At 37.3% G+C, this 27,876-nt stretch overlaps 1 protein-coding gene across 3 annotated transcripts in view; it reads right to left on the bottom strand.

Annotated features, from left to right (window-relative positions):
• KCNIP1 (potassium voltage-gated channel interacting protein 1) overlaps positions 1-27,876 on the bottom strand; it is a 350,654-nt gene that overhangs the window by 47,520 nt on the left and 275,258 nt on the right. The window contains exon 1 of one of the 3 annotated variants that reach the window (XM_031953649.1): positions 14,077-14,346. The exons of the other annotated variants lie outside the window; for them this stretch is intronic. Coding sequence (XP_031809509.1) covers positions 14,077-14,185 — 109 coding nt within the window. The 5' untranslated portion in view covers positions 14,186-14,346. Of the gene's footprint in view, positions 1-14,076; positions 14,347-27,876 lie in introns of those variants that run through there. 3 annotated transcript variants of the gene reach the window in all.

Genomic DNA, 27,876 nt, shown 5'->3' with positions numbered 1-27,876 from the left:
CCTAATGTTTTTAAATGGGAAAAAAGGCATGCAGGGAGATGGCCCAGGGGGCAGCTACCACCTGGGAACGGTTCTCAGCCTCTATCCTATAAAGCCCCATCAATATTACAGAAAGCCAGAGCTGAGAAAATGTGGAATGAAAGTTGCTGCTGTTGCTGCTGCTTAATGAATAGCTAGCTGAGCAAGAGAACATATATTTAATACCACATACGTTTAATTGCTCCTGGCCCAGGAGTGTGTTGGATGTTTGGGGAGTTTTACTGAGATGGTTCTCAGGGAAAATTGAGGGCATGTATATCAAGCAATTTTTGAATTATATCTCTATTAGCATCTGCAAATGTCTCCCAGGGGAACTAGAGAAAACTCTATTATTTGAGCTGTTTAAAACAGGATTGGAGGAAGCAGTAGTGAAAATCCCTCAGGGAACAATAATTATAAACAGCACTTCCATGTAAACAGGTTTTAATGTGTTTTATATATTGAATTCTTGGGAGTGAGAACCTCTGGGCTATCCTGTAAGCATGGTTCTCATAGACACCAGACCCTGTCTGGAAGCTTTAGGGCATTCTCTCCAGGGCTCTGTGTCCACTGCTTAGCCGGCCATCATAGTTTCTGTTGAATTGCCCCTTCTTCCGTGAAGACTCTGAGTTATACAAACATGGCCTCTATAACCCTAATCTGGCCTTCCTCACAGAGTGTATGTTTATGAAGACTTAGGAGGACTGGCTCACTAGTCAAGAGATCCAGATTGTAGTCTCAGGTTTGTTGCTAACTAACAAGCTTGATCAAATCACTTCTAAATATGGGTTCTCTACAGGAGAAGAGAATTCGTGGAGCACTATGTGACTCAAGGAGACTTGGAATCAGAATGCTGAAACTGGAAATGATCTCAGAGGCCCCTCTATAGAGCCTCAGCTCTATCATTTTATATGGAAGGATTCCCCTTAAATCCAGAAAGCTGAGATGATCTGGAAGGAGCTTTTCTAGAGGATTTTGGCTCCTAGGATGCTTAACTCAAAAGCTTGAAGTTAGAGCCTAATAGTTGGAGAATAACTATGGGAAATCCTAGAAAAGTTGGTGTGCAGATTTGGGGAACTTTAGGTTGGTAAAAGATGAAGCCTGAATGCCTGTTGTCTAGAATTTTAGGCTTTTGTTGTTGCTATTCAGATGTTTTTCAATTGTATATAACTTTCCATGACTCCATTTGGGGTTTGCTATTTCCTTCTCCAGTTCATTTTACAGAGGAGGAAACTGAAGCAAATAGGGTTATAAATGATTTGTTTAAGTCACATAATTAAGTGTCTGAGGTCATACTTGAATTTAGGTCTTCCTGACTCCAGACCCAGCACTGTATCCACTGTGCCACCTAGATGCCTCAAGAATCCAGAAGTCAATTTTAGATAGTGTTTCTTCCAGAGGTGTATTGGTAACTATTTTACAATAATAGGTTTAGAGAGATGGGGTAGAAATATAAATTTGATAACTTTCTAAATTTAATCTGCATTAACATTTTACCTATTACTTTATAAAATCTAGATTAGAGGTGTCAAAAAGTCAGATTATCCTGAAAAACTCCTAAATGCATTGATTAAAATGGGTTTGGGAAATGTTTACAAAAATGAATTTTTAAAAAATACAAAGCAACATAGATAATGGTGTGCAGACTTCAGGGATCAGTTTCTATTCGAGCTTGACACTATCCTTCTAAACAATCAACAAAACAAGTCAAGCCCTGATTTGTAACTTTGCTGATTTCCAAGATGTAAATTCTCAAATTTAATGATTGGCTCTCTGACCAGTTCCAATTGGCATCTCTGACTCCCTCTGATACATGATATCATCCTTTTACATATATTTTCCCCAAATCCCCTTCCTTTATCTTTTTTTTTCTATTAGTGGTATCATTCTTGGCTTGGTTCTCTGATTTGACACGTTGAGGCTAATTTTGACGTTTTCTTCTTACTTTCTAACCAAGTCATACATTCTTCCTTCACAACAATGTTCACAATCCTTCCTTCTTTTCCATTCTACTGAGAGGCAATGTGCCAAGAGTAGTGAAGTCTGGAGTCAGGAAGACCTGGACACATATCCTGTTTAATAGACTACCCAGCTGTGGGGCAGCTGATCCTACATCTGAAGAAAAAGTCATCTACCTGAGAGCCAGTATGGCTTCAGAAGGGGCCAAGGAACAGTTGATATGGTATTTATTTCCTGACAACTCCAGGAAAAATGCCCGGAGCAGAGAGAGATCTGTATACAACATCTGTAAATCTGTCAGTTGTGAGGGTTTATGGAAAATTATATCAAAATGTGGTTGCCCAGAGAAGTTCATCAGTACAGTATATCTATTTCATGATGGTATGCTTGCCCAGGTTCTGGACAATGGATGATGCTCTCAAGCTTTCCCAGTCACCAATGGAGTAACAAGGCCATGTGCTTGCTCCCATGTTTTTTAGCTTGATGTTTTCAGCCATGAAAACATGATGTTGGGTTGGCCACACTGAATGCCAAACATATACTTGCCAAAAAGGTCGTTTTATGGAGAACTCACACAGGGCAAGCACTTACAAGGTGAATGGGATAATTGATGCAAGAACACTCTTAAGGTCTCTCTTAACCAAGAATTAATTGTATGACATGGGAGACCAGCATGGTGTACCTCATCAGAGAAAGTGCTGTGCTGTATAAGCAAAGCATAATTGAATTAGCTCAGAAGAATTGCAAGATGCACAAAATTAGAGAAGTCACCCCAAACGTTCATAGGAACTACTTATGCCTAAACTGTGGCAGAACATTTGGAGCTTGTATCAGTCTAATCAGCTCCCACTGGACATGTAAATCAACTCTAATATGATGATGTCTTTTTGGTCCCCTTTGAGAATGAACAACAATCATAACCATAGACTCTTGGTACATTACTTAACCTTTCTGAAGTTGAGCTTCCTCATCTCTAACTAGACTAGGTGATTTTTAATGTCCCTCAGAGCTTTAATATCTTATCATTCTATTAAAATGCCCCTTCTAGTATATTATGCTACATCACTTTGCTTAATTTTTTTATTTGTGTGTGTGCCTCATGTTCTTAACTAGACCGTAAATAAGCTGAGGAAACAATAACAATAACTCCCATTTCTATAGTGCTAAGGTTTGTAACTCCATGTAGGATCTTGTTGCTGAATGTGGGGATCACAAAATTATGACATTTCTAGCAAATATTTGATTTTTATACCCTATTTTATGTATCTATATAACCAGGTTCATGTAAAAATTTCTTGGGGGAAAAATGGCCTTGAATGGAAAAAGTTTAGGAAGTCCTGCTTTAAAGTAGTAGTGTCAAAGAGGAATGGATTCCTGCAGGTTTCCTACTGATTCAGAAAATCACAAATAGACATTATCTATATTGTATTATATTTTTATTTATTTTGTTGAACATTTCCTAATTATATTGTAATTTAGTTTGGCTACACTGGTGAGTTTTACTCTCTTCCTTCACAATAACCATAAGGTAGGACTGAGAAGTTGAGGCTCAGAGAGACTTGTCCATCTCTTGTCAATGATGGCAAAGCTACATATGAGTCTCTCATTCTTTTGGGTACCTCACTGGATGTAATGTCTCTGTGTCCCCTGCGGTACAGTATCTTGCACCTAATTCTTTCTAAATCAGTCAGTAACTGTTTTAAATCTTTACTAGGACAGATGACTGTCTTGACCTGAGTTTGTACCCTCTTCCAAAACTCACTAAGAATTGTGTGACAACAGGCACACATGTGACTTCACTTAGACTCCAAATCTCAGTTTCCTCCTTTGTAAGATGGGGATAATAATACCTGCTGTAATTACCCCACAGAGTTGTTGTGAGCGTCACATGAGAGAATGAACGTAAAATGCTTAGTAAACCTTAAAGCACTGTATGAACATTAATTATCACCATTATTATTATTATCAATAGAGACAATAACAATTGTTTAGAAGTGAGGCTTACTTTCTTTCCTCTTTGTCATCCAAGATATTGAATGCCATCTTAGGGTAAGAGATACTTTTTTGAAAGGAAAGGGATAACTACATTTTGTAGGAATAAGGCAAAAACCTTTAATAACATAAGCCCACAGACTCTAACCACAATGTACAAAACTCAAGAGATCTCAGAGATCAGGAGTATGATCTAGTAAATAAAGGTAAATAAAGCTTGATTTGCCAAACATTTATAAAGTGCCTACTATGAGCTATGTCCTATGCTAGGCTATAAGGAGATATAAGATGTGATTCCTACCCTCATAGAGTTTTATGGTCATGTGGTGAGGATAAATCCACACACAAAGAACTGGAACTCAAACTCAAATTTGGTAAGTGCATAAGAGAGAGGTGCTAAGTGAGGTACAAGGAAAGATCATGATAATCTTTTGAGTCCTTGGAAAGACCGTGTGAAAGGTACCCCACACTAAGATAAAGATTACAGGAACAAGAGTTCCGCATAAAAAAGCCAACGTGGCCCCCTTTACTTTAGAAGCTTACTTGAACCAGATCTTCTTTATTTATTGATTCATTACTTACTTGAGCCCATGGCTATATGGGAAGAGCCAGATGTTTAAACCAAACTATGGAACAAAGACTTTAATCTCAGATTATTATATCTCAGAGATATAATAATCCATTGATTTAAAAGAAAAAGGCTTGATTTGCAATACAATGATTTCCAATGGAAATTTCTACCCTGGTTTTGTAGTAAATGGAAAGTAATAGGGAGCTGTGGTAAAATTTCTGTGTTATTGCTTAGATAAAGCAACTGCTTAATCCTATACTTAAAACCCTGAGTGCAATAAAAAAGAATTTAATTTTTGGACTGAGACAATAATCTTTTATCATATAAGGCAGTAAACTTCAAATGGATACATGACCTATAATGAAAGATCATATTGTTGAAAAACAAATCAAATATTGGTGCATAGGAGGAACTGAAGCAAAACTATTTGGGGGGGAATTTTTAAAAATTAAACAAAAGATAGAGATTATCATAAGATGGAAAATTTCTTTTACACAAAATTGGAAGACTTCTGCATTAACAGAATCAATGCAGCTAGAATCAAAAGAGGAATGATTAATTGGGAAAATTTGTGCTGCAAATATTTCTTAAAAAGTCATATCTAAGAACCACAGGGAATCTATACAAATATGTAAGAACAAGAGTCATTCCCCAATGGAATACATAGTCAAGGAAATATAAAGGAAGTTTTTGAAATAAGAAATGCAATTTGGAATTATATGAACTGTGCATACCCTTTGACTCAGCATTTCTCTACTAGGTCTGTTTCCCAAGATATCATAAAAAAAGGAAAACAATCCACATGTGCAAAATTACTTCTAGCAGCCCTTTTTGTAGTGGCAAAGAAGTGGAACCTTAGTGATTGCCCATCAATTAGGGAGTAGCTGAATAAGTTGTGGCATGTGACTGTCATGGAATATTATTGTTCTATCAAAAACAATCAGCAGGATGATTTCAGAAAGGCCTGGAGAGATGCTACATGAACTGATGTTAAGTGAAGTGAGTAGAAACAAGAAAACATTGTATACATCAACAACAAGATGATGTGATGATGGATGTGGCTCTTTTCAACAAGGAGGTGATTCAGGCTAATTCTTATAAACTTGTGATGGAGGGAGCCATCTCTGCATCCAGAAAGAAGGCTCTGGGGACTGAATATGGATCACAGCATAATATTTTCACCTTTGTTGTTGTTTGTTTGATTGTTTTTATCCTTATTCCCCTCCCCCCCTTTTGATTTGATTTTTATTGTGCAGAATGATAAATGTGGAAATATGTTTAGAAGAATTGTACATGTTTAACCTATATTGGATTACTTGCTGCTTAGGGGAGGGAATTTGGGGGGAGGGAAAGGAGAAAAGTTTTGGAGCATGGGGTTTTGTAGAGTGGATATTGAAAACTATCTTTGCATATGTTTTGAAAATAAAAAAAACTATTATTAAAATTTTTAAAAGAGGAAAAAAGAAATGCAAGATATCAAAAAAGTTTTGAAAGAATAACAAAAAACTAACAATTAGAAAAAATACAAATTAAAATAAATTAGATTTTATCTCATACCTATCTGAATAGCAAAAACGACAAAAGGCAAAAATGTAAATGTTGAAGGCATTTCTTATATTGATGTAGCTATGAATGGATCAAGACATTAAACAAAACAAGAATTATACTAAAAAAAGTGACAGTAATACCATTTAGATATTCATACTAAGAATCTCAAAAACAAAACAAAATGTGGCAAATGTTTTAAAAATATTTATGTTAGGACTTTTAAAAGAGACAAAGAATCAGAAACAAAGTGAATTCTAATCAATGGCTAAAAATGTTGTGGCAGATGAAGGGAATGGGGTATTATTATGGTTTAAGAAATGATAGCCATGAATTCTGAGAAATTATTTTAATTGGTGCTCAGTCAAGTAAATAAAAACAAGAGAATATTTAAAGACCATAATCATGTACTGGAAAATAATATTTTTAAGATTTCAGAATTCTGATCAAAGGAGGCACATATCTTCCTACATGGCAAATGTGTTGCTTTCTTTTGCATGACCATACTCTCTTTTGTAAGAAGGAGTGACAGCTCTTGGATAGAATGAAGTCAGTGGGAAATGATAGGGATTGTTTTTTAATCAAGAAAATGCTCAATAATAGTGATTATCAAACAGAGCTCTTTTAAAGTTTATGAAGCACTTTACATATCATCTCATTTGGTGAAATCATTTACATCATTTACATTTACATTTCCCTTTACAGTATTTGTGATGAAATAAATAATATAGGATGGACCATATGCTAACTCTGGGGATGAGGATAATAAAATGAAAACCAAGCTCAGGGAGCCTGGCAACTATTTTCTTAAATGATGAGACTCTGACAGGGAGGCTGTGTGTCTGAGTGGTGGAATTATGTGCTGAGTGGTAAAGAAGCAGAGGCCAGAGGTCTGGCCAGATCAGAACTGCTAGCAGCAAGGAGAGTGATGAGGGGACAAGCCAACATCTGAATTCAGATTTCTGACTGGAAGCTGTGCTCAGTGAGGAATCAGAGACAAACCATTACTCCATTTCATGAACTTGCTAGAGTGCATGGGCTTGACCTTCTTTGATGCTGTATTTGGGACTGTGTTAAGGGACATTTGTTAGTTCCTGGTGAGAGAAGCTGAAAAGGATTCTAAGTTAAGAATTCCTGTTTTGGGGATCAGGTGAAGACTGACTCGGCTGCAGGCTACAAGGACATAGTTTGCACAGCCACTATTCCAGTACAGTTTTATTCCTCTTGTTCAATGGGTAAGAATAAAGAGACTCTGCAGTTAAGTTGTCATAGTGTGGTCACGCCCATTATTGTTATGTCTTTGCTATTATGGTTGATTGAAATACAGTACAAAGGTAGAGCTTTGGAGTTTTCCTAGAAGTAGGAGCCAAGTCAAGAATTTAATAGACCACAGGTCTATGCAGACCACACTTCTAGATTAAAGTGATGAACATTGCAGCCCACAAGAAGGGGTGGGTCTGAGTTAGCAGTCCTCTGAGGACCACAGGGAGTTTGAATGTTTTCCCTGAGCATTCCTCATTGTTTGGTCAAGCTGGAGCCAAGTATAGCACTTCCCAGTTCTTACTTCTTAGTGTTAAGTCTGGTCAGGTTCTGTTTTGCAGCACCTTCTAGTGGGTTCATCTATGAATATTAAGTGAAGCCATGAAAAAGAAAAGGAATTTCAGTCGAGGTAGGATGAGGCAACCCCATCAGTTTTATCTTGGTGACTGATGGTGGCGAATATTTAGACTGGCTATAAGTATGTGAGCCTGAGTATACATTTTAAAATTATTATTTGGAAGACTTTCATCCTCACTATATACTGCTTCCTTTGGTCATTGCCCAGGCTCCTGGTCACAGTGGTCCAGAGCCTGCCAAAATACTGTGCCTAGGGTGATTGCCTTGCTCACTGTATCTAGGAAAGGCTTAGACAAGCAATTAGGATTGCTATAGCTCATTTTCCTTCCAATCTTTGAGGCAACAAAGTAGAAGCACTATTCTTTTTTTCCAATATGTCTAGGTGGATTCAAAACTTCAATCCTGCTATATACACTTGTAGACTCAATTGCTCATGAATGAAGATGTATTTGAGGATAGATGAATTTATTATAAGCACATAGATTATGGAAATGAAGATAAGCTATTCAGATAGTGAGAATGTAAGAATTCTCAGCAGGGCAAGGGAAGATTAAAAGCATTCTACTCCACAGTTATTCCTATTTACTGTGGTGGCTGGATGACAAGAGACAATGACACATGTGTAAAGGACACAGAGGCACAAAATCTGTGCAAAAGTGACTTGAGAGCTCATCAAGCTATACCTGAACAGGAGTCCTCTTCACAGCATCCCTAACCTTGTAATGAAGCATCAAATAGTGGTCAAAATATCTATTAATCTCTAAATATCTGCCAGCCACTGTTCTTGTAAACAAAGAAAGGCAAAAACCAACCAAAAAATACACCCTTCCATTCTTTGAAGTCGCTCATTGTCGAGTAAGAGAGACAACATGCAAACAACATGTGTGCTATATAGGACAAATTGGAGATATTCTCAGAAGAATAAGAAAGACTGGGAAAGGAAGCTTGAAGCTTGAAGATCCCAAAGATCTAAAACAATTCTTTTTTTTAAATAAAGCTTTTCATTTTCAAAAATTTAGCTATGTAAAGTGCTTTATAAAATTTAAAGTGTTAATAAAAATAGCTATTATTATTATTGTTGTTATCATAGCTAAAGGAGAAACCACTATAGATGGAGTCAGCCTATTCTACTTTTTGGCAGCTCTCATCATTAACTAGATATTCCTTCTATCCCATTCATCTTCTAGTTTTGTCCTTTGGGACCATTTGGAATGAACTTAATCCATCTTTCAACATGACAAATACTTTCAAATACTTGAAAGACAGACAGTCTGCTCCTCTTCATGATACATATTTATACTATTCGTGCATGGTATGGTATAAAGCTCCTTCACTATCCTCATCTTATTCTATTTATTATCTATATCATCATTGGAGGATGAGAATGGACCTATGATTCATTGCCATAGGTAACACCAAAGGAGGCATAAGTTTTGTTTTATTTTGTTTTGTTTTGTTTTTGGCAAGGCAATTGGGATTAAATGCTTTGCCCAGGGTGACACAGGTATTAAGTGTCAAGAGTTTGAGGCTGGATTTGAACTCAGGTTCTCTTGATCCTGGGACTGGTGCTCTCTCCACTGTCCCACCTAGCTGCCCTAGAGAAATAACTTTTGACCAATGCAGAATGGCACCTGCAGTTTATAATCTTGGAGAGTAGTCTGGGAGCACTCTTGAGATTAAGTGACTTGACCAGGCTCACACGACCAGTAAGTGTCAGGTCTTCTTGGCTCCCGGGCTAGCTTTTTATCCTAAGAATATGATGCTGCCTCTTAAAATGCTTTCTAAAATGTGTCACTGAGGACTGAACATAATATATTGGTGGTATTGTAACATGGAAGAATCTGGGAAAAGAAAAATCAAGAATTAAGACACGGAGATATCACTGTGATATCTTTGAAGATCAGGACCAGAATTGTTCATTGTTCTTGTTGTTGAGTTGGCAGAGATCCTGTTCATTTCCTTCTCCAGCCCATTTTACAGATGGGGAAACTGAGGCAAATAGAGTTAAAGGACTTGGCCAGGATCACACATCCAGGAAGTGTCTGAGGCTGGATTTGAACTCAGATCTTCTGGCAGGCAGGCCTAGTGTTCTCTCCACTGTGCTACCCAGCTGTCCCAGAATCAGGGTTATTTAAACCAAATTGAATTAAATGAAGTCTGTCTTTGATCCTTCATTTATCATCTCCTTGTAGATTTTTTCTGTACTTTCTTCCTTCTGTCATATTCAGACAGTGCTTTACTTTATACATGGTTATGCTTAAACATGCTTATATTATTCCATTTGACCCTCAAGAGCGCTCTGGAGGCCCATTTTATAGATGAAAGAAGAGAGGGAGAGAAAGATCATGTGACTTGTCCAGGGACACATGACTAGCGAGTGACAGAAGAAGGATCTGAATTCAGGCCTTTTTGACTCAAAGTCTAGCACTCTATTCACCTGCCCCATAACTGGAGAAAGAGGGCAAGCTACCGTTCCCCTGTTCACCCCAAACTTTTGCTTCTTCTTGCTCAGGATTCTGTTTTTCTTTTGGATAACTGGATGGCCCATGTTAATGTGCTAATGACTCCATAACCTTTCCTAGATAAAAGTAGCATTTTAACAAGTGTTCTTGTGGTTTTACTGAAAGGAGTGAGTAAGGTCCAAAAGTCTTTTTGGCGTAACCAAAGGGGAAGATGAATGGGGGAAAGATAGCAAAGAGTTAGGGAAAAGGAAGAGCAAAATCCCAGGGGAGTTTGGATTTAGTTGATCCCATTCCCTGCCTGGACACCTGTGTCCATTCCTGCTGCTGGTGGTGGGAGAAAGGGGAGAGAGGTCACTGACTCCAGCCTAAGACTTAAATAAAATCTGATATCTACCCATCCATCCATCATCCATTTATCTATCATCTATTTATCCATCTATCCATCCATCATCTATCTGTCTATCTATCCATCATCCATCCATCCATTATCTATCTATCATCTATTTATCCATCTATCTGTCTATCTATCCATCATCCATCCATCCATTATCTATCATCTATTTATCCATCTATCCATCCATCATCTATCATCTATCATGTCTCTATCCATCCATCCATCATCCCTATATCATCTATCCATCTATCCATCCATCCATTATCCATCTATCCCTCAGAAGGAACAGCTAGGTAGCATAATGGATTGAGCACCATTCTTGGAGAAGACCCGAGTTCAAATTCTGACCTTAGACACTTACTGTGTGACCCTAGAAAAGTCATTTAACCCTGATTGCCTCTCTCCACAAAAAATGTCATGGATAATGATTAGGAGTTTAGCTGTAAATTCTGCTGTTTCTTTCCCACCTGGAGAACATATTTTTACCTTTTGATGTATGACCAGTCCTGGCACATAACAAGCCCTTAATTAATGCTTGTTAATTGGCAAGTGTTTCATGTATGGAGGGGAAGATAAAACATCAGGGTAGACTGGCAGCAGGGACTGTTTGAGAGATGGGTGGGGGGAGTTAAGGGATATGGCAAGTGGCTCACAGAGGAGTAGTTCCTGAATATTGCAACCCAGCACAAGCGTCTCAGGTGAGATTCAACGCTCTGCTTCAGAATGTGGCAGCTGCCACTGCTCCAGCCAGTTATAGCCTTTGCAATCACCGGCTGCTTTGGCTGCTATGGCTGCTATGGCGATGAAGAAGATAAGCAGACCTCTGATAGTAAAGTTTGTGTCTCTTGCATTTGAAGACAAGAAGAAAAATTAAGCCTCCAACCAACTCTCCAGATGTTTTCCCCCTCCAGCTGTTATAATGGTGTGAATGACACTTAACATGAAAGGTCATATTGTCTGAGAAGGAAGTATGTAATTTAAACCAAGAAAGTGAGTTTCTTTAACTTCAGGCCAGATACAGATGTTGACTCTTTCTTAGGGATACACTTCTATATAATGTGAAATCCAAGACAGGCAATTTAGTTCTTCCAAAAGAACCCAAGCTAGCTCAGGGATGTCAAAGGGATGACTTATTGTCCTCCAGTGACTTATTAATGATCTTCTGAACAAAAGTAGTTCAAAATAGGTCCCCGGTACATAGTGTGTACTATTGTGACATAAGAAGCTTCAAATCATAGATATACTAGTTCAAAATATCATTAAGATATAAAAAAGAGTATGTATCAGTACATGTCATAGTAATAATAATAATACTTAACATTCACTACTGTATGTTAAGTACTGTGGTAACTGCTTTAGAAGTGTTATTTTATTAGATCTTCATTTGTAGTAGATATGGTAATTATTCCCATTTTACAGTTGAGAAAACTGAGGCAAGTAGAATTTAACTGACTTGTTCAGGGACACAACTAGTAAGTATCTGAGGCTGGATTTAAATTTGGATTTTCCTGACTTAAGGTCTAAAACTCTATTCACAGCATCATCTAGCAGCATGTATGTTCAGTCGTTTTTCAGTCATCTCTTATCTTTGTGACCCCACTTAGGCTTTTCTTGGCAGAGATACTGTAATGATTTGTAATTTCCTTGTCCAGTTCATTTTATAGATGAGGAAACTGAGGCAACTGACTTGCCCAGGATCACATAACTAGTAAGTATCTCAGACCAGATTTGAACTCAGAAGGATGAATTTTCCTGAGTCCAAGCTTAACCAAGCCACCTAACTGCCCACTTAGTAGTATGTTATATTACAAATACAATTTGGGGCAGGGGTAAGGTGGAGCTGTCTAGAGCAGTTTTGAGGTATTGGGTTGCTAATTGAAAAACAAAACATGATTGCATTGTCAAGATAAAGTACGAATGTACAATTGCCTTATCTTACTAACACTCCAGCTTTGCTTTGGTTAGGAAACCATCAGCAGGATACCTTTAGCTGAAAACCCACGGTAGTAATTAGGTAACCATGGTCTAAAAAAGCCCCAGATTCTAATTCTGGGAAATGAAGGTGGAAACATCTAGTATGCAAATAAATTCCAGATCAATTCCCAGATCTGTAGATTCTTATTTTGTGAGTCAGTTGTTTCTCTGAGTAAGTCAGAAAGTGTATCCCTGAGGATTGGTAGAGTCATTCAGACTAAGTTCTGAATCGTGGTCCCTTTCATACACATGAGATAGTAAATCACTGAATCCTGTACAAAAGCAAACTTAGAAACTGAGGGCAATAAAGGAAGAGATTCATTTCAAAGTTGGGATGGATAATAGAGATCATCTAATCCAACTATTCACTTGGGAAGATATTGCCTGGAGGGGCAGGATGAGATTTATCCTAAATCAGAAAGCTTAGTAAGTGGCAAAGTCATCTGGGTTCCCGAAACTTGGTCTTTTGACTCACACATAAACCTACAAAATTTTTCTTCTTAATGGTTTTTCATGTTAGACTTGTTTCTTATAGAAAATTTCCTTATGTTTTCCAGCAATAGGGCAATGGTTCAATGGAATCCATTCCTTTCCTCACTGGGTCAGTAGCTAGCTAACATAAACCTAAACAACTCATTTTTTACCTTTGACTGGATCTTTGTTGGTAACTCAGGTAAGTGTTTCGGAACATTTCTCATTATTCTGTGTCTCTGGGGAAAAATTGTTTTTACATGTGTAGTGAACCTATGGTGAATGATACAATTATTCAGCTATTTCTCCACATAGTTCATTAATACAGGAATCATTCTAGATGCCTAAAAATTTGGCCATCAAAAATATATTTGCAGAACATTATGCAGCAATGAATTGCCCTTTACCTGGAAAAAGAAAGGTGCCTGAAAAAGATTTTTATTCCCCAAATCTCAAGTCTTTCAGTTCAATTGCCCTAGTTTTTCTAATCCTAAAGACCCAGTTTCTTTGGGTTTATGGCCATATATCATCTCAATGGATGGGAGGCTGGAATTAGAAATTAGTGGAAGTCAGTCAGGGAGTGTCATATTGGAAGGCAAAGAGGAAAAGATTTTTTTAAAAAGTCAGCCTTTAAAGAAGAGGTTAGCTGAAAACATGTATTTTCTAAAACTTATGGCTCTTCATACCCAATCCTGTCAGAAAGACAATTGTCACTCATTTGGTGGGTACAACAATCAATAAATAATCAGATGAGATAAAATGCACTTAGAACTCTCCCACTCCTGCTTCCTGATCCCTGCCTCCTTATGGAAGAATGGTAGTATTTTAGTCTCAAATAAAGCTTGTTTTATCACCACCATCTCTCCTCACCCCTCCAATTCCCACCCATATTTAACAAGCATTAAAAAGACAGGGGTACATTTTTCTGTCTGCTGGAAAGGAAATATCTCAATCTTCCCCAAACCCAGGGCACTTCACACACACACACACACACACACACACACACACACACTCACAGCAAACAACTAAACCACATTCAAAAAGGAAAAAAAAAAACTTATCGGTCTGCTTACCATCGGACCAGTCAATTAGGCCAAGGTAGTGTAAAAGTTTCAAAGAAGAACACACTATCACCACAATCCCTAATGTCTGAAGTCCCTCTGATTCGCCTTCACTCCACATGCTCACAGATATCCGCTGGCAGGAGAACAAAATAACTAGCAAACATCTAAAGCTATAGAACAATCAGATCAAAGCTCCCTACACAACAGTCCAATAACTGAATGGCCCGTTTTCCCTTCCTGCCTCTTTCCTCCTCATACTCCCTCTCTCCTCATTTCCCTCCCTCCCTCTCTCTCTCTTCACTCCTCCCTGCTCCCTCTCCCCTTCCTTCTAGCAAGCAATCTCAGCACTTAATAGCAATCTTTGCTATCGCACCCCCCCCCCCCCTTTTCTTTTCTTTCTTTCCTCAGGGCAGTTCCACTGAAGTTTTGTTTTTGTTTTTCAACAAGCTTCATGAACAACTGCCAAACTCAGAGATATTTCACACCATTTCTAAACTGGGACTCAGAGCAATTTTCTCATTGTTTGGTCATTTTCAGAGAAATCATATTTGTTGTCAGAACACAAAGATTTCCTGCTCTTGGTCTTTGGGGAGCTGGAGGGATAAAATCCTTTGAAAAAGAACATGTCATGCTTGTTTGTACCACCTTTCTTCATGACATTTGCTGAGCACATTTTTCAGGTGGAAGTGTCCCTTATTTTTATGACTCAGTGCATTCTTGGAAATCATATCCTAAGGCAGATTACTCCAAAAATGAATTGAGCAGCAGCTGTGGCTTTTGTCTGTTGGAATAACTTGGAATTAATATTATTGCCATATTGAAAATGGTGGATTGAGCAGGGGGTCATGGAAAGCCAATTCCAGATGGTTGTTAGGTAGTATCTAATGAGGGAGGTGATAAGAATCAAAGATTTGCCTGAGTTTTCAAAACTGGGAACCAGAAGAGTGAATTTGATAATAGTATTTGAGCTCCGGGGTATGTGGGAAATGGCACATTTTTATATAATGAAAGTATATGGAGGGTTTCTTCCTGAGGGCTTGGAGCACTATCTCAGCTGTGGGAAAAGATAAGATGCACTCTGCATGCACACCCATCTAACTCTGGTAAAACTGTGAGGTAGGGAAGTTGCTCATCTTCCTCCTTTTTCATATTCTTTGTTCTGCTTTAGGACCCAGGTCTCTTGTGAAAGACTGACAGACATCATAACTTGAAAGGATATTCACCTAGTTGTCAGGAGACTTGGGTTCTAGTCATGGTATTTTTACCAACCAGACATGCAATACTTGGGCAAGTCCTTTTATCTTTTCATCTCAGTTTCCTCAATTGTTAAAAGAGGGATTTAGAATAGGCGATTTCTCCAGGCCCTTAGAAATCTGATTATGATCCTAGGTCCCCCTCTGTCAGTCTGCTAATCGAATTCATGCTAAAATGCCATTGATAATATCTTTCTCTTTGGGGATGTTTTTAGTTTAAAAGAAAATTCTTCTAGAATTCAGTGTTTAGCTGAAAGCAATGGATCCCTAATGACAGAATTTCACTGCTAATGCATCTTAGTGGAATAATAATTTGAGCCAGGTGGTTTTTCTGATCCTTCATATCACACTAATTAACTCTTTGATCATCTGAGAGAAGCAACTATAGGATTTTAGATTTAGAGACAGGAGGGCCCTTGGAGATCATTTGGTTCAACCCTATCATTTTATAGGAATGGAAACTGAAGCCAAGAGAAGTAGAATGCAATTTTCAAAGTTAAGTAGAGAGTTTGGATTTGAATCCAAAGTTCTCTAACTCTAACGCTGTTTCAAATTTTGCCTCTTGAACTAACTAGTTTTGTGATCTTGGAAAAAATCATTTGACATTTCTGATGTTCCAGCTTCCTCATCTCACAGAGTTGTAGCAAAGATCAGCTAGAAATATGGAAAGTTATTACTATCTGCACAAGCCAGGGCTTACACACAAGAACAAGGAACATCCCAACATGGTGATGTCATTTTGATACTCTGAGCATGAAGGATGACAAATATGCGTATATATACATATGTATGTCCATATATGCATATATTCTCTTCAGCTCAGGGTTCTATCTGCTTTCCCCACACTGAAACACCTGCCAGAATCCCTGTTCTAGAGATGTAGTGTTTACATTTTTTCCCTTAAGAGACACTTTTTAAATTTCTGGAATTAGCCCACAAAAAAGAAGCACTGGGTTTGGAGTCAGGAAGACTCACTTTCTTAAATTTGGCCTCTTACTAATTATATGGTCGCAGGAAAGTCATTTAAACTTGTTTGCTTCAGTTTACTCATCTGCAAAATGAGCTGGAAAAGGAAATAGCAAACCATTTCAATATCTTTGCCAAGAAAACCCCAAATGGAATCATGAAAAGTCAAATGTGACTGAAACAACAAAATCTTGTGGTTAAAATCTGTTCTCATAAGCAATAAGTGCAGAATGAATATTATCTCAAGATAGTTCAATCAAAAAAAATTTAAAAGGGAAAATAAAACCCCATATTTGGGAAAGTGATTGGATTTTCAGTTCTGTACAGGAGGCTATGGCGAGTGTTACTATTAGAACTTTCTAGCTATTCTCTAAAAGCAATATAATATTAGGATAATAATAAAAATGAATACCTGTTGAAATAACAAACCAGTGCCAAATAGATGTAGTGTCTTTGTCTACTCTGTTTATTCATTAAAGTGAACTAAGAGGAGCAAAGGAGATAGAGCTGAACTGGGAGTTACTGAGACCTGATTTCAAAATGTGCTTTGGATATTTACAAACTTTGTGTGACTTTGGATAAATAGTTTAACCTCTTTTTCCTCATCTCTAAAGAGGAATAATAATAGCATACGTCCTTCATAGAGTTTTTGCAAGGCTCAAATGAGATAATAAAATTAATGTACCTTACAAACCTTAAAATACTATATAAATGTTAGATATTACTATTATTACCAATTCAATAATCACTAAAGATTCTATTCCTCATCACATCTCTCTTGGGTCTTTCTGGCGAATGGTCACATTCTAAATTTGGCCAGCATTGGCAGCATTCTCACAAGCCTTGCCCCAGGCTGCACAAATGGTTTGCAGTTTGAGATTTAGGCAGTTGAATAGTGACAACTTTTGCCAAACCACAATATATAGAGGTCACTTTGCATTTATGGACTCTGGAGGCAGAGGGGTGGATGGGCACTAGACAATGAATGGGAAATTGTGTTTGACTTATCCAGACTGAAAGAGATTGATTCTTTCCCAACGACAGTCACAGAAAAAGCTGTTTTAACAACTAGATGGAGTCTGTAGACATTGGAGGGCAGGACAATATCATTCAAAAGGTGTGACATTCTTGGAAAGTTCAGTTCTATCTAAATTCTTCACTTTTCTGGTTTAACCAACCCACAGCTGTGGTCTCAGGTAGATAACAATATTTACTTTTGATTATTGGAATGCTGACAACTGATGGACCTCAAGCATGACACAGGATATTTGGATAATAAAATCTAGCATTTATATAATTCTTTAAAGTTTACATGCATAATTCATATCTTTGCTTATAAAGTTATTGTTTTTTGCTTCCCTTATACTAAATTGCCCTTCACTTCTGATTATTTACATTCCCAATCTGTTGTTCTCTCTTTTGGTTTTCCAGTGAGACTTGCCATTGCAGATACTAATTTTTCTCTTCTCTACATTATTTTTTTTTTTTACTTTGATTTTTTTTTTACTCTCATTTCCCTTTTGAACCATACAATAATAGCACACTGTTATCCCATGCTCTTCTCTCATTCCACACAGTACTCTGTCTTATCAAATGTTAGATTATTTTCTTTTTTTTTTTCCCCAGCATTTATCCATGGATGCCTGAACTTATTTACTAGATCTGGAGGAAATATTTCCTTCCATTTTTAATGTTTTCCCTCTTGATTTAACTGCTTATTTTCAAAGTCTTGAATTTTCTTCTTTCTGGGTTCTCTGGATATTTCAATCTTTTTTTTCTCCTATTCTCTTCTGACTCTGTTCCCTTCTGATATGGTTTCTTTTGGAGGCTGGGTTTTAAAATAATTCAGCCTCAACCCATGCTAGGTAATTCATAGTTCATCAAACTAGGACTCTGTCCTGAGTGACTTTTGGGTGGTCAGATTACCCCAACTGGACATTGTGCTCTTTCCTTCAGGTTTAGTGGAACGCTGTATTACCTACTATACATGGTTTACTGTCCTCATGTCCTGTCTCACTCCCTGTTTCTTAGTTCATTGACTCATAACTAGAAGTTCAGAGAGCTGCTGTAATGGTTATATGGACTATCTATCCAAGAATGGCAGTTCAGAGCTTTGTCACACTAATTATGGGGTTGTAAACTTTATCAGTCTTTTGTCCCTGAGGGATTGTAGTCATACTAGCCATCAGTCTCCACCAAGGGAAAGTCCTGTAGGTGAAGCTAAGGTCTCTATAGCACTGAACAAAGGGAAAGGAGCCGGAGGTGTCATGGTGGATTTTGTTGTAAGCCTGTGTTGGGTCCTTGGATATGCTAATACAGTCTTGCTTCTGGTAGCTTGGGAGGTGGAGGAGGGCTGTGAATAAGTTCAGAATCAGTGAGCATCAACTTATGTATTTGATTTTTTTCCTTCTTTACCTTCTTTTGAATTCTGAATGTCTTAGACCATGGAGATAAGTGATGTTGCTTTATTTTTGTTTTGGAGAAATTTGAGAGGTCATGGGAATGAGAGAAAATATCTAGTCCTGCATCTTGTTGCTTATGTGACTTGGGTCTTATTAAAAAAATTATTCATTTATTTAATATTTTTCTCCAATTACATTCAAAACATTTTTTACATTTCTTTTTAGATTTTTGAGCTCTAGGTTCTCTCCCTTAACCCCACCCACAATTAAGAAAACACATGTGAAGTTACACAAAACATTTCCATAAAAGTCAAGTTGTGAAAGAAAACAGATTTTCCTTCCTAATGAAAATAAAAATCCTCAAGAAAAATTAAGTTAAAAATAGAGAGATACTGAGAGTAATAGAGAATGCTTCAACCTGTATTCAGATTCAATCAGTTACTTCACTAGCTATGGATAGTATTTTTTCATCATAAGTCGTTCAGAGTAGTTGTAGATGATTGTACTATTGAGAATAACAAAGTTTACAAATGATCATTCCAGAACATTGCTATTACTATTTCACTTTGTTCATGGAGGCCTTTCCAGGTTTTTTTTTCCCTCAGAGCATCCAGTTCATCATTTCCCAGAGAACAATAATATTTGAATCATCAGAGAAACTTGCTTTGAAAATTTTTTTTTACAATTACTACTGATAATTATATTTCCCCCCATTTGTTCTTTCTCTCCTTTTAGCCTGTTCCTTCTCAAAAGTGTTTTGCTATTGACCACTCCTTCCCCCAATATACTCTCTCTTTTATCACCTTCTCCCCTTGCCATATTCCATTGCCCTCCTATTTTTCTTTAGAGTAAGCTAGATTTCTATATCCCTATTGAGTATATATATATATATAATTTCTTATTTGAGCTACATCTGATGAGAGTAAGATTCATTCACTCCAATTCTCCTCTCCCTCTTCCCCTTCACAGTAAAAGCTTTTTCTTGCTTCCTTTGTTATGGCAGATAATTTGCACCAATTTTCCTTTCCTCCCCCTTTTTTTTCCAGTACCTTTCTCACTCACCCCTTAATTTCATCATTAAAAAAATACTATCCCTTCATATTCAACTCACACCCATGCCTTCTGTCTATGTATATTCCTTCTAACAGCCATAATAATGAGAATGGTTCTAATGAGTTAGAAGTATCATCCTTCCATGTAGGAATGTAAACAGATAAATCTTATTAAGTCCCTTATGATATCATTTTCCTGATTACCTCTTTATGCTTTTCCAGAGCATAAGGAGTCTTATATTTGAAAATCAAATGTTCAGCTCTGGTCTTTTCATCACAGATGCTTGAAAAATCCTGTTTCATTGAATAGCCATCTTTTCCTCTAAAGGATTATACTCAGTTTTGCTACATAGGCGATTCTTAGTTGCAATCCTATTTCCATCGCTTTCCAGAATATCATATGCCAAGCCCTCTGGTTCTTTAATATAAGAGCTGTTAAATTTTGTGTTATCCTGACTGTGGTTCCACTGTACTTGAATTCTTTCTTTCTGGATCATTTCAATATTTTCTCTTTGACCTGGGAATTCTGGAATTTGACTATAACATTCCTGGGAGTTTTTATTTTGGGATCATCTTGGGGATTAATAGATTCTTTTCATCTAGAGCAATCTCAGGCTCCAGAATATCAAAACTCAAGTTTTCCATGATAATTTTTTGAAAGATGATTTCTTTCAGGTAGAATAATAATTTTTAAATGATCACTCCTATATGTATTTTCCAGGTCAGCTGTTTTTCCAATGAGACATTTTCACATTTTCCCCCATATTTTTTCATTTTTGGTTTTACTTTATTGTATCTGATTTCTCATAAACTCATTAGCTTCCATTTGCTCAATTTTATTTTTTAAGAAATTATTTTCCTCAGTGAGCTTTTTGTACCTCTTTTTCCAACTGGCCAATTTTGCTTTTTAGGCATTCTTCTCTTCATTAGCTTTTTGTAATTCCTTTTGCCCCTCTCTCAGTTCTTTCCCTAATTTTCTTCTATCTCTCTTGATTTTCAAATTCTTTTTTGAACTCTTTCATGGCCTGAGTCCAATTCTTATTTTTCTTTGGAAATTATGCTTTGGATATAGGAGCTTTGACTTTGTTATTTTGAGTACATGTTTTGATCCTCTTCATCATAATAATTTTGAAGGTCAGATTTTTTTTTTTATTTTCTGTTTATTTCTCTAGCCTACTACTCTGCTTCCAGAGCTCTGTTAAAGTAGAGCTCTGTTTCCAGAGTGGAGGGTTCACTGTCCCAAGCTTCAGGGTTTTGTGTTGGGCTTTGCTGACCCTGGCTGTGCTGGGACTGCACAACAGATTCCCACCTTGTTTCCACAGATCCTCTCCACTGATCTTCTGAGTCCTAGTGCCCTAGGCTGAGAGGTCCAGAATCCTCCAGCACTGCTGCTGATTCAGAGGTCCTGCCTCATTGGTGCTGGGGTCTGGGCTGGGGCTGAGCCTGAACCTGAGCCTGTGCTGAGATTGCATGGTGGGCTCCCACTCTGGTTCCGCAGACCTTTTTTGCTGACCTTCCAGCTCCTTTTTGGTATCTCTGGACAGAGAAGTCTGGAAGCCACCAGAACTGCTGCTGACTTGGAGGTCAGCCTGGGCCAGGACTGGGGTTGGGTCCAGAGCTGGGCAGCACACACACCCTGCACTGAGGTGTCACAGAACTTTTCTGATGAGCTTCTAAGTTGCCTTCAGCTGGAAAATGTTCTATTCCATGTTCTGATGCTCTAAAATTTGTTCAGTTGCTATTTAAAGGAATTTGGAGCAGTTGGGGGAGAGGTTGGTTCCTTTATCATCTTGGATCTGCCTCTTGACCTGAATTACATCATCTTATGCATAATTTTTTTTTGATGTTGGCTTCAGAACAACCCTGAGAAAAAGTGCTATTATTATCCCCATTTTACAGATGTAGAAAGTAAGACTGGGCAAGGCTAATTGTTTTGCTCAGAGTCCCCCAGCTACTAAGGGTCTGAAGCTGGATTTGAATTCAGATCTTCCTGACTCTAAGTCTGGTGTTATCTGTTCATATCCTTTGGCCATTTATCTATTGGAGAATGACTTGTATTATCATAAATTTGACCCAATTCTTTATATATTTTAGAAATGAGACCTTTATCAGAAACACTGGCTGTAAAGATTTTTTGCCAGATTTGCACTTCCCTTTAAATCTTGTTTCTGTTGGTTTTTTTTTTAGTGCAAAACCTTTTTAACTTAATGTAATTAAAGCTGTCCATTTTGCCTTTCACAATGTTCTCTAGTTTTTCTTTGGTCATAAATTCCTCCCTTCTCCAAAGACTTGATAGGTAAATTATCCCTTGTTTTCCTAATTTGCTTATGGTATTATCCTTTATGCCCAAATCATGTACCCATTGTGATCTTATTTTGGTATGGGGTGACTAGTATCATTCTTGATCCTTTTCCCAGGTCCTAGAGAATTTTTTCACACCTCTCTTATTCTCTGTCTCTGTTCTGCATCCATAGGCTTGGGGGGTCTTCCATCTGTTATTTAGCTGGAGCCTGGCACAGTCCTTAGGCTCAGAGAGGCTATTCACCATCAGTTAGCATATATAATTACCATCCTTTATCCTCAGGTATGGGGCAGCTTTGCAAATGCATTTAGAATTCCTGGCTATGCTCCCAATTATCCAGAGGTTAATGCTCTTTGTTTAAAAGTGGATTTTCCAAATAATTCTCCTGATCATTTAGATGTAACATTCATTTAGATGTGATAGGAAATTAATCTCCCAGATGATTCTGCCAAAGTTTTTATGTATAAATACCTAAATACATACACATATACATACATATAAATATATTCATCCATACACACAAATAAATGTATATATTTCTCAATAACTGCCTCTTCAGTTTCTCTAAAAGCTGTGATAGAAATAAGGAGGGGAGGGAACTCTGCAGACCACTATTTGAAACTGCCTAGCTTTGTGAGGAAGCATTTATCTGTAGGTTGATTATATTTCCTAGAGAAAATAATTTCTATTTCATCACTATTTCATCCCAGTTTCCATCTTAATCCATTTTGCAGCATTGCCTGGATTTACAAAGATTACATTTGACAATTATGATAATAATAATAATAGCATATGTAGAGGTAAGGCCCCTGATCCAGGTATTCTCCCTCTATATATTATGCAGCCTATAGACTCTGTTCTCACTATGGGAAGCTTTCCCTAGTATGCTACTCTCCAGGCTTCCCACTTATGGCTATTAGCAGTTCATTATCCTAACATATCCAGCCCAGGGTAGAAATAGGGAAGCAGACAAGAAAACCAAGGGGAAAAAATCAATGAACAAGCATTACTGTATTTTATGGGGCCATGGAAAAAACAATAATAGTCCCTGCCCTTAAGGAATTTGCATTATATTGAGGGAGAAAACAAGCTAATACATAGCTACATATAAAGTACAGAAAGTCAGAGGGAAGAGACTTTTAAAAAGGAAGGTACTAGTAGCTGGAAAACAGGAAAATCCTTTTTACAGAAGATAGCACTTGAGTCAAATTTTGAAGGAAGCCAGAGGTTCTAAGATATTGAAACAAGAAGGGAAAGTCTTTCAAAGGCATGAAGATGAGAGATGATGCTTCAGGTTCAGGAAAAAAGAAATAGGCTAATATGACTGGATTGTGGGGTTTGTGAAGAGGACCAGAATATAAGAAGACTGTAGAGATTGGGAAGGATAGGGATGGTTAAGAATTTTAAATGCTGAAGGATTTTATAGTTCTTGAAGGTAAGAAAGAAACACTGGTATATATGAGAAAGGAGGTAGCAGGATCAGACCTCTACTCTGGAAAAATCTTTTCTGTAGCTGAATGGAGTAAGGGGATACTTAATTCAGGGAGACCAATTAAAAGACTATTGCATTATTCCATGAGATAGATAATAAAGAACTGAATTAAGGTGATGGCTGTCTGAGTAGAGAGAATGAGACAGAGGGAAAATGTGAATGAAGAAATAAGATTTACAACTGATTGGATATACTGGGTAAAGGAGATTTGAAAAATAGATGATGGATGATACAGGATATAAACCTGGGTTAGTTGGGAGAATGATGGTGGCCTTCACAGTAAAAGGGAAGTTTGGAAAAAAGAAAGAATTTTGGGGTAAAGACAATGAATTTTGTTTTGACATGCTAAGTTTGGGATGGCTATAGGCAATAGGACTCAATCTTAAACAATGTAGTGACCTAGGGGGTTCTCTCCTTATGGAAGAAATGATGCTGGTCCTGAAAAGCCTGAGTTACACAAACAAAGCTAAATACTCAACATCTTTCTGTAGTCCTTCACCAACTGTTCAATATGCTATTACTGGTATTCAGAGTCCTATATCCCTTAATAGAATGGAAGATCTTTGATAGCAGAGATTGTTTTATTTTTTGACTTTGTATCTCTTGAGCCTAGCACAGTGCCTGGTATAGAGTAGATAATTGATAAACACCTGTTGATTAATTGCTTGATTTCATTGAAAGAGCACAAATGAAAGTTAGGGAAACAGTAGTATATAATGAAAGGAGAACTTTGAAATCAATCAAAGAGCTTCAATTAGAATCTGTGCCCTTGAATTTACTACTTATATAATTCTGGGTAAATTATTTTCCCCTCTAGGCTCCAATGTCTCTTCTAGCCCTAAGATAATCTGAGAGCGGTTTGCATTATTGATCTTTGCAAGAAGACTGCATTAGCAATTATATATATATATATATATATATATATATTTGTTTCCATGTTGTGAACTCTTAGCAGAATACAAACATTTTGTGAAGGTGAGGCCCCTTTCTTGCTTTGTCTCTTCTTCAGACTCATTAGCCTGGCATCCCAATTTGGTGGAGCCATGGCTACTGGTCCAATGTGTCTGAAGCCTGGCACCTGGAGGGCTGGTACCTACCCAGGATTCTTAGCTGTTAGAGAGCACTCTGAGTGGGTGACTGCAAGCCCCAAGGATAGACACTGTACTGGACAATGGTAATAATAATACCTTATATTTGTACAGCATAAGAATATTCAGATGATATCCATATTCATTACTCATCTGTCTACCATTTGAGAAAAGCATTGTCTTTAAGATACTTGAGGCACAGATTTAAGTGAAGATCAGGAGTCAAGGTTTTGCCTTTTTTTATATCCTCAATGCTTATCATAGCAACTGGTTGATTTGCTGAAGTTATATAATTATGTGGAGGCAAATCTGAGATGAGAATTTGTATGTGTTCTTTACAGTGGACCCAATGGGCCCACTATGAACATACCAGGTAAATTACTAACTTCTAGTAAATCAAAGTTATTCCCTGCCAAGATCCCAGTTTCCTGTGAGAGGAGGTCTGTCAGAGACCATTATCTTTTCTGAAGAGGCGTAGAATCTTCTTGGTTCCTGTGATACACTGTGCACCTTCCACTCAGACTCATTACAGCTCTATTCCACTTGTATTCTCCAGGCAATTATTGGGCATTGGTGCTATTCATTACCATCTCTAAGCAAGGTATACTTGAAGGTCAGCAGAAGAAAGAGAAAATCCTTAATGGATTTAGCCCAAAGCTTTTATCTTCCATAATTATGTCTGATTAGAAAATTGCTTGCTCCAAAGAACAGAAACCTGAAGCTTTGTAAATAATGAGAGGGTTCACGTTTCAATTAGAATATATTGGAATATTACTGGGTTTGGACCACACTGTCATGCATTAAAGATTCTCAAAAGCATGACTTTATTTGTTTGCTTGTGGCCCTTGAGGGCTTGGAAAGAGATGGAGGAGTAAGAACTTAAAGAGCTTCTTGCTTCAACAGGGGAATAAGCCCCACACATGAAAAGAGCAGGTCACATTTGTTAGGATAGGGCTGTCTCTGACTCTACTGCCATAATTTCAGGATGCAATTTTGAGTGTCTGGATCTTTCAGACATGATCTGTTCTTTGTTCCCAAACATTGATTTCCCCAAATTATTGTTGTCAGTGGTTATTGTAATGCAGATATGAGAATGTAGGACCAGAGAGAGTAGAAAAGGTAATGTATTATGACAGGGAAGAGTTCATTCAATTATTAGTATACTAGTTGCACTTCTGGCGTCAACTTTAATCAAGTGTTAGTTTGAATGATCTTATTTTCCTTGAAGTCATTATTTAACAAAGTCTTTGAGGGATAAAAGTGCTTACATTCCCATGAATACAATTAAATGTTTTCCTGTTTCTTTTCATGGCCTAGACTTAGTGAATATGCCACAAACTTATATTTTCAATTGTAGTATGAACAGAAACAGTCTCTACCTTTAATTCAAACTTTTAAAAGAGCAGCTTTGATTGCAACTGGGGCAGAACTGTTGCTTACTGTAGAAAATTTTAGCACTTTTGGCTTGGCTAGCACCAAGAAGTAAAGATCAGAATTGAAAAGGAAGAACTGCTCAGGAAGGAAGTATAGAAAGTTCTGCATTTACAAAATTCTCTTAGACATGAGAGATGGAAGAGCAGGTAGATGGCTGACCTGAGAAACTGATAGTAGCAGCATAAAAGGAATAGGCAAGGTCAGTCATCATTAGCTGGCCCAAAGGAGTTGTTGTTCTCTAGCTTGCAGAGCTGAAACCAGAGGGAAAGCAAATTATGAATCTCTTAAGCCAAATTCTCAATGCCATGATAATGGCATTTAAATTATATCTGTCTCTGACTTTTGTAGAAGAAATAAGGGAATTATAGAATGTAAATACCATTCCCCTGAAGGTGTGGGAAATGCTATACATTCCGTGAATGGTTGCTAAAAATATTTACTGTCTAATTAAATTTCTTATTACTTCATTATTTTAATTTAATCCTTTTTATTTTGAGATGTATGCATCTTCTGTGTAGTCTGGGATAGGAGTACATTGGTGGAGGTGAGGCTTAGTCTAAGGTTTTGAATAATGGATATCCCAAAATATAACATTGAACCTAGACTATTACACTATACGTCCAGGGTTACAAAATCACAGTCTAGAAGCTAACAAATGATGACCTTTCACAACAAAATGATGATTGTAATCACTGCTTTTTCTTGCCATGGGCTGAAACAGAATGCATCTACTATCTCCGCAGCCCTAAAATTCACCTAATGCTTTCCCATTCTTCTACTTTTTCTGATCCTGTTCCCTTATTTGGAGTGATTCCTGTTTTTCTCTATACATCTACATCCTAGTAATCTTTCATGGCCTAACTGAAATTTCATACTTTCTGTTAAACTTCCCATGACCCTTTTCTCTTAAAGGGATTCCTATTCCTCTTCCTACCTTCAATTCATAATACATAGTCAGTGTCATATATCTGACCTCTATGTCCTTTAACATCTTTTAGATTGCTCCTCTTCAATCTTCTTCCTCATACTGCTATTTAACTTTCCATATGTTATCCTTCCAATTTTCAGACTATAAGCTACTGCTTTCAGACTACCCTATAGGAGAAAGTTCTTCTCTTACTCAGTATTATATTTCTTCCTTTGTCCTGCAGGCAACTATCAATAACATTAGTCAGCAATCATTTTTTAGGTATCCATTCTTTGTTATATATTGCGCTCACAGCTGGGATAAAAAGACAAAAATGAGATTGTTCCTGTCATCAAAGAACCTACATTCCCTTGTAGGAAAGAATGTGTAGAATATGCAAAATATATGCGAAGTAATTTGGTGAATATTTCTATCTGTTTTCTCTTCCTGTGCCTCCTGATCCTTGGCCACAACCACATGAGACTCCTGTCTTTCAGAGCTTTATAGCCATTCATTCCTATAACAGTAAACAGTGTGACAATTAATACAAATAGAATATAATAACTACACAAAAGAGGTGCAAATGAGGTATAGTGAATGGTCAAATGAAGTTGAGATTATTTTCAGTTGAGTAATCAGAGAAAGCTTCATAGTGGAAGTTGCATTTTAGCTGATTTGGAGAGGGTTAGTGACATTTTAATAGGTGAATTTGAAGGGAGAGGGTAGAGTAGAAGAAATAATAAGCATAGAAACAAGAAAATGCAAGGTTTGGAGTGATCCACTTTGGATATAATGTTGATGCAGTAGAGTAAATATAATCTAGAGCAGGTTCTCAAAATGTGTCCTCAGGACCCCTGAGGGTCCCTGAAATCCCTGTGAAATAAAAATTATTTTCATATTTCATAATAATACT

The sequence above is a fragment of the Sarcophilus harrisii genome, chromosome 2, assembly GCF_902635505.1.
Source record: "Sarcophilus harrisii chromosome 2, mSarHar1.11, whole genome shotgun sequence".
NCBI lineage: Eukaryota > Metazoa > Chordata > Mammalia > Dasyuromorphia > Dasyuridae > Sarcophilus > Sarcophilus harrisii.
The sequence above is the reverse complement of the archived record's forward strand: the minus strand, read 5'-3'. Positions and strand labels throughout refer to the sequence as shown.